Source organism: Balaenoptera musculus, chromosome 6 (assembly GCF_009873245.2).
Source record: "Balaenoptera musculus isolate JJ_BM4_2016_0621 chromosome 6, mBalMus1.pri.v3, whole genome shotgun sequence".
Classification (NCBI taxonomy): Eukaryota; Metazoa; Chordata; class Mammalia; order Artiodactyla; family Balaenopteridae; genus Balaenoptera; species Balaenoptera musculus.
In genome coordinates, this window is record NC_045790.1 from 9,502,718 (window position 1) to 9,515,429 (window position 12,712).

A 12,712-nucleotide genomic window follows, 5' to 3' on the forward strand; every position below is an offset into this window, starting at 1 on the left:
ATTATGAGCAATGGAAAGAGGGCTGTGTATTTAAACTTCTCAAGGAGACAGTAATAACTATGATTTCCATTTTTTTAGGATCTGGAAAATCTTACACCATGATGGGCACAGCTGACCAACCTGGATTAATCCCAAGACTTTGCAGTGGACTCTTTGAACGAACCCAGAAAGAGGAAAACGAAGAGCAGAGTTTTAAAGTAGAAGTGTCCTATATGGAAATTTACAATGAAAAAGTTAGAGACCTTCTTGATCCCAAAGGGTAAATGACTTTGAGACTTTAATGTTGTGGTATCATGGACTAAAACAGACTTTTAATAAGTTGGCTTAAGTGAAATGTTTTATACTGAACTTGAGTAGAGAGTTATTTTTCTAGTTTTTAGTTATATTAAGGGGTTTCCTGCAACCAGTTCTGGGCTTTTGAACTAGGGCTGAGATGGGGCAGGGAAGCATGGTTGAGCAGCATGTATTTGGGTTATGCCTTCTCTCTCAGATTTATCCAAAAGCACAAACAAAAAATACGTATTGATAGTTAAGTTACTGAGTATCAGTATAACTGGTATCCTTAATCAAGTAGAGTGTTTTTTGTTTGTTTTAAACCAAGAAATTTCGCATGGAATTCGTCTGTTTGCAGATGAATTGTAACATTGTGACATAATCAGAAATAGTGAAACCTGGACTTCAAGATAGTTCATTTTCATGATTCTCAAGGGGAAAAAGTGTCCAGTTTTATGGCGTAGGCTTTGAAAGAGAAGTGTCTTAAAAGTATTAGAAAGCCTTCAAGAATGCAGTCCTCAGTCTGCAGTCATAACTGAAGCTAATGAGGAAGATAAGGGGTATCTGAGGAAATTTGTGCATTGCCCAGAGTTCTCTGAGTTCAGATTTTACGGAAGTGCAACAATGGAGAGAAAGAAACAGATAAAAACCACAGCCTGTGGCTTATTGCTGTAAGAGCAGTATTTGGAAGGTCAAAGAGCCACGTGAGTTGAAGCTTATAGAAAGCGCGGAGGACTGCGAGGGCGCATCTAGTTATGTTGGGATGAAGAGGACGATCCAGGAAAGCTGGTCTCAGAAGCAGTGGGTCACAGTGGCCCTCAATCAAGAGAAAACTAAACCTGTCAGCTCCTCACCCGCATCTGTTTTCTTTAGCAAAGATAATGATCTGCAGGCCTTTCATATGAGGCTGAATTGGCCCTTAGTGTTTCTTCCCTTTTTTTTTTGGCTGTGCCGCGCAGCTTGCAGGGTCTTAGTTCCCCGACCGGGGATCTAACCTGGGCCCCTGGACTGCCAGGGAATTTCCAGCACTTAGTGTTTGTTTGTTTGTTTGTTTTATTTTTGGCTGTGTTGGGTCTTCGTTGCAACACGCGGGCTTCTCATTGCGGTGGCTTCTCCTGTTGCGGAGCACGGGCTCTAAGTGCGCAGGCTTCAGTAGTTGTGGCACGCAGACTCAGTAGTTGTGGCTCGTGGGCTCTAGAGCACAGGCTCAGTAGTTGTGGCGCAGAGGCTTAGTTGCTTCGTGGCATGTGGGATCTTCCCGGACCAGGGACTGAACCTGCATCCCCTGCATTGGCAGGCGGATTCTTAACCACTGCACCACCGGGGAAGCCCCCGGCACTTAGTGGTTTTTTTTGGGTTTTTTTTGGTTTTTTTTAATTTTAATTTTTGGCTGCATTGGGTGGGTCTTCATTGCTGTGCGCGGGCTTTCTCTAACAGTGGTGAGCGGGGGCTACTCTTGGTTGCAGTGTGCTGGCTTTTCATTGCAGTGGCTTCTCTTGTTGCAGAGCACGGGCTCTAGGTGCGCGGGCTTCAGTAGTTGTGGCTCACGGGCTGTAGAGCGCAGGCTCAGTAGTTGTGGCGCACAGGCTTATTTGCTCCGTGGCATGTGGGATCTTCCCGGACCAGGACTCGAACCCCAGTCCCCTGCATTGGCAGGCGGATTCTTAACCACTGCGCCACCAGGGAAGCCCCACTTAGTGTTTTTATACAGAACTTTACTTAACGTTGATCGAGTGATCACTGTATGCCAGGCACTATGCAGTCATAGATGAAGAGCTCAGTGTGGACAGAATGGGAGTTTTGGAAACAAATAGTTATGAATCAATGCAGTAATGCTTTTAAATCATGAAGGAGGCGCACACAAAATAGGTGAGAGCAAAGAGGGAGTGACTGTCTTTGCCCGGAGGAGAAGGGAAGATTCCACAGAGAGTGCTTGATGAATTTGTACTGAGTAGGAATTTGTCCACTGAGAAGCTGGGTGGGAACGGTTCAGGCATAGGGGACAGCCTGTGCCAGAGCATGGAGGTGTGGAGAAATCAGAGGTTTTCAAAGTGACTCAGCTGTCCAATGGGGCTAGAGGGCAGTATGCACAGATGTTGAAACAGGGAACCAAAGGAAGTCCAGAGGGAGGAAGGTTGTGGCCTAGGTACCCACATCTTGCTAAAAATTGTGCCCCTGTACTTTTTCTGGCTCTGCCTTGAATCCTTTTTCTTGCACCTTCATTTCTGTGAAAAGCATCCCTTTCTTTGAGATCCCAGAAATTCCTACTCTTTCCAGAAATTCTTAGCTGACTTCATTCTCATGTTTTATATTCCACAGTGCTTGTGTAAATAGCTTGAACTTTACTATCTACAATTTGCTAATAGTCTTTAGTAATATCTTATATGTTTGTCTTGTGTATAGTTTAGTAATTGACAGCATGGGCTTTGGAATCACCTGGCTCTGGATCTAGGTCCTCTACTTGTTACCTATTGGGCAAGGCAAGTTCCTTATGCTTTCTTGGCCTCATTTGTATAGAAGGGATGATAACGTTACATAATATCTCAGAGGGCTGTTGTGAAGATAGACTGGGTTGATAGACCTGAGGTCTTAGAACATTTACTGGCACATAGTAAGTGCTCAATAAGTGTTAGCTGTTGTTGTCTCCTCCATGAAAGTTTCTCGAGGATTTTTGTAGCGTTTCTGAAGAGCCAAAGTGAATGGATTAAAAACTCTGAAGGTGATTCCTTTTCAGCGAAAGATTATTTGAGAGAAACTAGTTATTTTATTCAAGTACTGATCTTATTAATTCACCGCCTACTATGTGTAGTAATATAATTGTTTTACTCAAGAGATAATGCAGTATACACTGTCTTTAAGAAAAAGGGAAATATGAAAGGAAAAAAGTTGTAATAGTTCTGATCTTTGGATGTATTCTAAGTCAAATATTCTATATGTATTTTATATACAGTTTTATAGTAGTAAGTAAAGTTTTGGTGGTTGATCCTAGGGTACTGTAAGATTCCAAATCATTAGAAAATAATAAGTTACATAAAACAAGAATCACTTGTAATCTCACCATCAATAAATACTCTTTTAAAAAATTGTAATGTTTAGAGAATTCTCTGGTGGTCCAGTGGTTAGGACATGGCGCTTTCACTGCTGTGTTCCGGGTTCAATCCCTGGGCAGGGAACTAAGATCCTGTAAGCCACACAGCGCAGTCAAAAAAAAAAAATTGTAATGTTTAGATTTTTTGAAGAGCTTTTTTGACATAGAATCAGTCATCAACAAATATTCTTAATATTTTTTGATTGATATCATTAAGTATGCTATATGCTGTAGGTTTCTGGCAGGTGCCCTCTACTGGTTTTATTAGTTCCTTGTTTGTAAGAGGTTTATTTATTTTTTTAATCATGAATGAGTTATTTAATTTTATTGAATCATTTTTCAGTTTGTTGAAATCATTTATGTATGAAATGATCATGTATTTTTTTTTCCCTCTTTAGTCTATCATTGTGGTAAAGAGCATGAATCTTTTTTCAATGTTAAAATAACCTAGCAGCCCTGGGACAGTCCAACTTTATGTTTTTAAATCACTGTTAGATTCAGCCTGTTGTCTTTATTTTTGTCTGTTTATATTTGTTTGTCTTTATTCATGACTGAGATTTGTCTGTAGTTTTCTTTCTTTTGCACAGTTAACATTTATTGAGTTTCTGCTCTTTGTGCCACATTCTGTGATCTGACAAGTAGATTGTTTGTATTTATTTGACTCTGCATTCTTTGTGGTAGTAGACATCCCACAGTGTACCCTTTTGAGTGATGTGATATTTTACCACATTATGAAGTTCTTCTTACTAGTCAAGATCTTAAGTTTTGGTTTAAATTCTTCTGGGATCAAGTCTGTTTGTTCTATTTATGTGGGATCTTTGTTGAATTCAGTATATATTTTTATGGAGCACGGCTGAGTCCTTTTAAACAGGTAATTGTTTAAAAATTGATTCTTTTGTTTTTACTGAACAGAAGCCGTCAAACTTTAAGAGTCAGAGAGCACAGTGTGTTGGGACCCTATGTCGATGGACTTTCTAAACTGGCTGTCACAGGCTACAAGGTAACAACATCCTTTATGTGAACTACTAAAATTCCCTGTAGCAAATTTTTTGTTGTTGAATTTTTGTTGTGATCTTTTTGTTGTTGAATTTTTGTTGTTGAATTTTGTTGTGATCTTTTTCTGAAATAAAAAAAAAATTATGATAGCATCACTTAATAAGTCACAAAAATAGTTTGTAATAAAGTTACAAAAATCTTTATTAAAAAGCTTTGGGTCAGTTTAATTTTGAGAGAAGGTATACATATTTGCAAGGCATACCTATTCATCTATTGTGAGACACATTTTTTCCATTTTTCTGAGCTCTAAAATTGTGGTATTCCTTATGATTGTATCTTAAAATGATAAATGGCAGTATTTTTTTCTTCTGTAGTAGTACATAAAATAATGATGTTGCTTATGATTTTGTTGATTTAGTGAAATAAAATATGAGCTGAGTAGTTGGAATTCAAAGCCTGTTTCTAATTTGAGAGAATCACTCATTTACCTTCAGTTACTAGTTCTCTTCATTTTCAAACTTCACAGTTATGCTTTGTGTGAATCCGTTAGGCTTTCCTCGTTGGGGAAATGGGGGTAGGGTGAGCTGTGATGTAATATACATTGAATTAAGAGTCAGAGACTGTTGATCTGGTGACAGTCTTCTCATATGACTCCTATATGACTCTGGATTGTTTAGTCTATCTCACCAAGCCTCTTTGTCCTAATTTTTAGAATGGAAATTAGCTTTATTGTCTTGACTGTCTTTTGAGGTAGATTCATTAGTTCCTTTGTTCATTAATCACATTCTATCATTTGGTCAACGATACTTCATTTGGTAAACATTATTTACTTCATTTAGTAAACATTTATTGAATACCTGTTATATGCCAGGCATTGTGCTAAGTGCTGAAGAAATAAAAAAAATGAATGAGGTGGTCCATTTCCTCAAGATGCTTACAGATGTTATAAAGGTATTATAAAACAACATGATTTTAAGTGCAGTGAGAGATGCATTGTTCAGGATTCATGGTAGTTTGGAGGAGGAGTACCTGACTTAAATGGATATGTAGCTGTCCAGGGAGGGTGGTATCCAGGAAAGCTTCCTGGAGGAGATCAAATGAGATAGTGCATGTGAAAAGTCTTAGAAAACTCTACGGTATCATATAAATGTTAGGTATTGTTGTTTTAATAATGATATTTGAGAGCTTATTTTTGCAACAGTGGAGAGAGATCAAGATTTTTTTGAGAGCTCAGAGAGATTGGAAAGTATAAAAAGACATTTTATTCAAAAAATTAAAAGATTCAATAAAGAGTTTTATGTAGGAGACAACAGATTAAAGACCAATGAATGTCTAGATGATTAGAGACCAATGAATAAATGTAGGCTAGGGACTTCCCTGGTGGCGCAGTGGTTAAGAATCCGCCTGCCAATGCAGGGAACACGGGTTCAAGTCCTGGTCTGGGAGGATCCCACATGCCGCAGAGCAGCTAAGCCTGTACGCTGCAACTACTGAGCCTGCGCTCGAGAGCCCGCGAGCCACAACTGCTGAGCATGCGTGCCACAACTACTGAGCCCGCACGCCACAACTACTAGAGACCAAGCTCCGCAACAAGAGAAGCCACCCCAGTGAGAAACCCGCGCACCTCAACGAACAGTAGCCCCCGCTCGCCGCAACTTAGAGAAAGCCTGCGCGCAGCAATGAAGACCCAACGCAGCCAAAAATAAATAAATAAATAAATAAATTTAAAAAAACACAAAAAACCAAACATTTATTTTAAAAAAATGTAGGCTAAATAGAATACAGCTTTTTCATTAAGTGTCAGGATTGTAAGATTTAATGAATCTAAAATGGATTTGGAACAAATCTAGAAAATTGTAAATTGTACATTTTGTTGTTTTTCCATTCTGGTGCCAACTTCTACCTCTTTTTGCAACATTTTTACTTTGAGGCTTTTTATGTATCATGTTGAATTTGTCCTTAAATGTTATTCTTTTTCATTTATATAGGAAAATAGAATCTTATGATTTTCAAAGTTTTTCATATATATGTGTCAGTTAGGATTATGTTTGGCTGCATATAACCGAAAAAAATATAACAGGACTTAAGTTCTTTGGAATATGAATTATTATCTGTTTTGTTCCTATGTATCCTCAGTATCTTAAAATGTACCTTAAAATGTACCTACTACCTTGTAGTAGATGCTTTCCGTATATATTAGAGTGAACAAATGAATGAATGGTGAGAGGGCTGGTATGGCAACTCCAAAGCTGCTGTTAGGATCTAGGTTCCTTCCAGCTTTCCACATAGAGCCAGGTCTTTAGTAATGCCCTTATTCTCATAGTTCAGGATGGCTCAGAACCAGCATGTGATAGTGTGCCTACTCCCTTTAAGGTGAATTCCCAGGTGACTTTTTGTCTCATTCGCTAAAAGTTAGTCATATCGCCAGGCTGAGTTGCAAGGGCATCTGGGAAGTGCAGTCTCTTAGTTCCGCTGCAGTGTGCTCAGCTAAAGATGGGGTTCCTTTACTGGAAACGAGGAGGCTGGATAAAGGAAGGCAACTAGTACACTCTCTCACAAGTACAGTATATCTTTCTTGTTCCTCATTAAAATCCTTGTAAGGTAGATGATGTCATAGCTGTATTGTTATTTATGAAACTAGATTTCAGACTGCTTAAGTAACTGTTTTAGAGCTTATAACATTAAAAAAAAAGAACAAAGATCCCATGATCTTTCGAGTGTATCATGCCGTCTCTGTTTTAGTTATAATGGCAATGAAGTAGTGAATCTGTGCAGAAAATTAGTCTCTTGATGTCCTCATTTTTAAAAACAGGTCTGGTAAGATATACACCAATGAGGTGATGTAGTGCTATGCCTGTGTGAAGGGGTTACAAATTATTTTTGTTTGCTGTTTATTTATACAATCTAATTTGATTTAACAATTAATTTCTATTACTATAATTAAATAAGCTAAAGTTTTTCAAATTTCTAGATGAGATGAGGATTGGCATGGCATGTTTGTCCATCTTGTGGGACTTCAACATGTAGCTTCTAAACTTTTCTAATTCTTGGTCAGAGCTGCCGCTTTATTCTGCACTTACAGTAAATAATGTATTTTTTTTGAGTTTTCAGAGATAGTACTGGCTATTGTACTCTATGGGGCATAATGTTCATCGAGAAACAGAATGTAAACTCCAAATGTGGTTGACTAAGTAGTGAAACTTGGAATGCATTTCATAGTATAGCAGAGTTTTAATGTTTATTAGATAATGAAATGTGTCTATGACTTGTTTCCACTTAGGATATTGAATCTTTGATGTCTGAAGGCAACAAATCTCGTACAGTTGCTGCAACCAACATGAATGAGGAGAGCAGCCGATCACACGCAGTCTTCAAAATCACCCTCACACACACTTTATATGATGTGAAGTCCGGGGTAGGTGTTCAGATACATGGCCTTTTTTTTTTTTTTTTTTTTAATTTCTAAAGTGGATCATGGTTTATCTTATTCCCTTCAGGTGTTAGATGACTTAAAGTCCTAGTAGCCAGGCATGTGTATCAATTAGGACTCAGGACAAGAAACAGAAGCCACTCTAGGTAAACAGAAAGGGATTTAATAGAGGGAATTGGATGATTACAAAGTTGTTGGTACACCTTCTGAGGAGTGATTTCTAGACTAAATCTCTAGGAATAACCTCCAGAAGAGCACAGATCTCATCCAGCGAGGATGGTACTACCCCTGAGGCCACCCCCAGACCTGTGAGTTCCAGGCACTCCCCAGAGCTGTGATCCAGGATACAGGAGTCAGTGAGGCCACCTTCTCAGAGCCCTGGAAGTTGGAGAATGTGAGCTGGGATGCTTTTTTAGGAAAACTCATATATCCACACTCCTGCTTGCCAGCAGAAAAAAAGCCAAAATGGGTGAGGGGGGATGACCTCTACTTTGTTTCTGCCTTCTAAATCTTAAGCAAGAATATGCGATTGACAGAACCTAAGTCACATCCTGAGCCTTGGCTGCAATGGAGTCTGAGAAATGTAGGTTTTAGCTCTCCACCCTCTCCAAATAAAGGAAGTTGGAACAGAAGTTATACAAGCTGATGGCCCATAGTCTCTGCCACAGCATTTTTTGAGCTTTAAACTCTGATGGCAAACTGTATAAGCTAGTAATACTCTAGCTGATTTAGTGGAGTTTCTTTTGAAGTGTTAACTTCTGCTAAACAGCTAAGTGTTAGAAGGAGTAAGTTATACTGGGGAACTTGTACTATAAGATTCTAGATTTGTAGAATAATTTTTTGAGCATTTGGACTTGAAGCTTATGAAAAGTAACAGAGCCAGAGATGTGTATGGTTCTATCACACTGAAAACTTCTGTGTTGGCTCATACATTTGTGCTTTCCCTCTTACTTTTTATGTGAACTTTTGCATATTTTATTACTACCCTCCAGCGAATCAATTTCAGATACCAGACGCTAAAATGATCACCCTGGCAAAGTGCTGTATTTTGGCAAGATTTTCATTTGCTGAGAGCATATTTTTCTTCTTTTACCATCACAGCAAGATTAGTGCAACGACAAAAAGTTCTTTGTTTTCTATTTCCTTTTCAGCATAAAACAAAAAACATACTTTTTTTTTTTTAAACCAAAAGTACTTTTGATTTGGGAAGCTTAATACCCTTTTGTTAGCAACATGTTTATTTATGGAAATAAATATAAATGTATATTTTAAAGGAAAGTTTAAAAAAGTGATCCAGTCTATAGATTTTGGCATTGCTTTCCCCACATTTCTTACATTGCTGCTCAAGTATAAAATATCTGTTATGTGTGTGATTTGATAATTGAACATTTTTGATAAAGGAAAATGTCAGTATGTATAATATCTTAACTAGAAAAATATGTAAATTTAATACCTGAAATTATGAAACAAGGGAATTATTATATGAATAATATGAAAAATTTTAGAAAGCATTGGGTCTTTGAGGGATCCTTCTGTTGTATAAAAGTCAGATTTTTTTGTATCATAAGAAATTCAAATATTTTCCTTCAGGATTATTGGTAAATATATATGAAATTTTAAGCATGGTTTCACATATTAAAATTTATACCTTATGAATAGTGCTTTTGTATACTTCTCTAAGAAGATTTTGTTGGGTTCCCTTCAAAATGTACCATATTGGGGGGCACTGTTTTGTTTTGAGATAGTTCTCTGTCTGGATTCATAGTTGTGTATAATTTTGTGTGTATCTACTACTAGATTGTGTAGTTTTCTTACACTGTTCTGTAGCAGCACAAATTAACTTTAAAATAACAACAAATACGCTTTAATAAAGGATTTAGATAATAAACTCATTCGGTAGAGATGTATCACTTTCTGAATTCTGTAACTGTTTGTTAGTATTTGTCGATTTGCTTCCTAGACATCTGGAGAGAAAGTGGGCAAGCTGAGCTTGGTTGATTTAGCTGGCAGCGAGCGAGCGACGAAAACGGGAGCGGCAGGTGACAGGCTGAAGGAGGGCAGCAACATTAACAAGTAAGTTGTCCAGAAGCCTGCCTCTGTTGCTTCAGTGACTTAGTAGCCAAAAGGGGGAACTTTTGTATTTACTGAAAAAATAGGATTCCGGAATGACCGAGGCTATAAAGAATAAATAGTGTAGGATTTTTTTTCATAGATATTTTTTAAGGGCCCGAGCCTGTTTTATGTTTTGTTGAGAGGTCTGCTGGGGCTGAGGAGCACAACCTCAGTCAGTCCAAGGTTTCCCAAGGGCAGCCCTATTGCGGTTCGGGGCCAGGGAATTCTTTGTCCCAGGGAGTGGTCCTATGCCTCGTAGGATGTTTCGTGGCATCCCTGACCTCTACCCACTAGATGGCGGCAGTACCTGCCATCTCTCTCCCCAACCCGAGTTGTGACAACGTAGATTATCTCCAGATACGGCCAGCTGCTCCCTGTGGGACATAGTCACCCTCCAGTTGAGAGCCAGTGGTCTAAGCTATAGAAACAAAGATAATCGGAGTATCAGAGTCCAGCTGTGGATCTTGGCGTGGGTGTCACTGTCTGAACAAACAGTAACGTGTGCTGGCTGCATCGGACTTTCCTTTTTATGACAGCTGTGGTGCTTATTTATACCAAGATTTTACTTTACAAAGTAATATTTTGTGCACCAAGTCCTTCATATGGTTACACATTTTCTTACCTTAAGCTAAATTGTTAGCCCCTTGGGGGCAGGAATCTTTTCCATCCTTGTGGCTCCCAGAAGGACACATAGCGAGACAGTCATCAGTAACCAGCTGGAGAGCATAGAACACCATCATCCAGATGCTATGCTATTATTTATTTATATATATATATATGAATGTTTTTGCCTTATGTTTTAGTTAATCGTATTGTGTTTGTGGCATCCTTTCTTAAAGATATGTGGTATTTATGTCATTATCTTGACCTAATGGTTTACAGCTGACATTTTTTTTTTTTTTTTACAAAAATGAAAAAAAAAAATTGAACTAAGCAATTTTATAGCTTACAGTAGTATTAGAGGGATATCAGCGTTTACAGTTTATGTGTTCTTAACCTGAGCAGCAAAATGCTGACAATAGTGCTGTTCTCGTGCTGGTACAAAGGCATCTTGATGTTCAGTCTTTGTGCTAAAATGTGACATTTGATACACTCAGGTTTTTACGATTATTACGGTTTGTTGCACCATGCAGGTCCCTCACAACCCTCGGTCTGGTTATCTCAGCCCTAGCAGATCAGGGTGCTGGCAAAAACAAGAATAAATTTGTTCCGTATCGTGACTCAGTTCTCACTTGGCTGCTCAAAGTAAGTTTTTTTCCCCCCTTTCTGGGATGCTCTTGGTGGTTGGTAAAAAGGAAGACTAAAGAGTAGACTATTAATTTCTTCCAATCATAATTTCCTACATCAGTGTTCAAATTTATAATCATTAGACTCTTACATGATAGTCCTAATTTTAATGGATTAAGCATGGGTTTCTTCCTGATTCACCAGGACCCGGAAGCAGGGGGGTTTGCGGCGCACCGAATCGCACAATCGCCTCTGAGATTTGGGGACTAGACCAGGACCTAGTGCTGATCTGATAGCTGAGCGCGTCATAGGAAAGGGGTTTCCACTGTGTTCCAGACCCAGCTGGACTGCTCCATCCTCCTCAGAGACTCCTTTTGTTTGATGGACATTTTGGACCTTCTTTTTCTGTTTAACTTCCAGACTACTCATGATCATTTTAATTTGCTTTCAGCTGCTTAAAACTGTTGTTAAAAGATAGAGTAGAGCACACAGTCATTCACTGGTTAATTGATTCAGCATGAATGAGAGAAATGGAAATGAGAAAGAAAAAACCTGTATGAAGCGCTATGAGGAGTATGTAAGGAAACGCTGGACACTCCTTGCCCAGTAATCACTCAGAGTCTAGTAAGGGAGAGAAGTTGTGTACACAGAATACTATAGCACGAGTTGGTGATTCCATGAGAGAGGAGAAAATGGCATGTAATAGGAGTTTGGTGAAGAGAGAGACTATTTCCAGGTTTCTTCTAGTCTTTCAAGATTCCCTTTGGTCTTGATAGAGCTGATGTGGTGGATTGGGTATTGGACTGGGAGTTAGAGGATATCAAATCTAGTGACAGTTTAACTCCTTATAAAGTTGCCAACCCGGAACAAAATATTTTACCTAATGCTCTTTTAAAAAATGTTTTTAAAATGGAAAAATAATTTTGTGAGCCCTGTTTAGTTTCGTTATGGCTTATTTTCTCAGTGATCAAAAATTTATTGAATACCTGTTACTATGCTAGTGGTTGAGCATGTAAAGATGAGTTAAGCGCAGGCAGCTTAGTAGAGAACACAGCTTCTGAGTTATTCCATGACATGTTTAGAGAACCGTGTTTGTAAAGGGAGTAGGGTTTTCTCCTAGTTTCTACACCCTCTCAAAGGCTTTACTAGTATTCAACTTTACTTTCTAAAACTCTACACAGTGTTTGAGCATGCTTTATTAAGTGAAATTTGCCGCAGTAGAAAATCAGGTAGCTTACTTCCTTTGGCCAAAATGCAATAAAAGTAGAAATCTAAAACAAAAGTATAGGGACTTCCTTGGTGACACAGAGGTTAAGAATCCGCCTGCCAATGCAGAGGATGTGGGTTCGAGCCCTGGTCTGGGAAGATCCCACATGCCGCAGAGCAACTAAGCCTGTGCGCCACAACTACTGAGCCTGCCCTCTAGAGCCCGCAAGCCACAACTACTGAGCCCGCTCGCCTAGAGCCCGTGCTCCGCAACAAGAGAAGCCACCGCAATGAGAAGCCCGCGTGCAGCAACAAAGACCCAACACAGCCAAAAATAAATAAATAAATAAATATAACAAAAAAACCAAAAGGATAAACAA

General features: G+C 38.8%; 1 protein-coding gene across 3 annotated transcripts in view; it reads left to right on the forward strand.

Annotated features, from left to right (window-relative positions):
* KIF13B (kinesin family member 13B) overlaps positions 1-12,712 on the forward strand; it is a 192,676-nt gene that overhangs the window by 68,350 nt on the left and 111,614 nt on the right. For all 3 annotated transcript variants that reach the window (XR_005020172.1, XM_036854067.1, XM_036854068.1), the window contains exons 6-10: positions 79-259; positions 4,274-4,361; positions 7,638-7,772; positions 9,748-9,860; positions 11,033-11,144. Coding sequence is in view for 2 of the 3 variants with exons in the window: in XM_036854067.1 (XP_036709962.1) it covers positions 79-259; positions 4,274-4,361; positions 7,638-7,772; positions 9,748-9,860; positions 11,033-11,144 (629 nt within the window). In the remaining variant the exon portion in view is untranslated. The remainder of the gene's footprint in view (positions 1-78; positions 260-4,273; positions 4,362-7,637; positions 7,773-9,747; positions 9,861-11,032; positions 11,145-12,712) is intronic.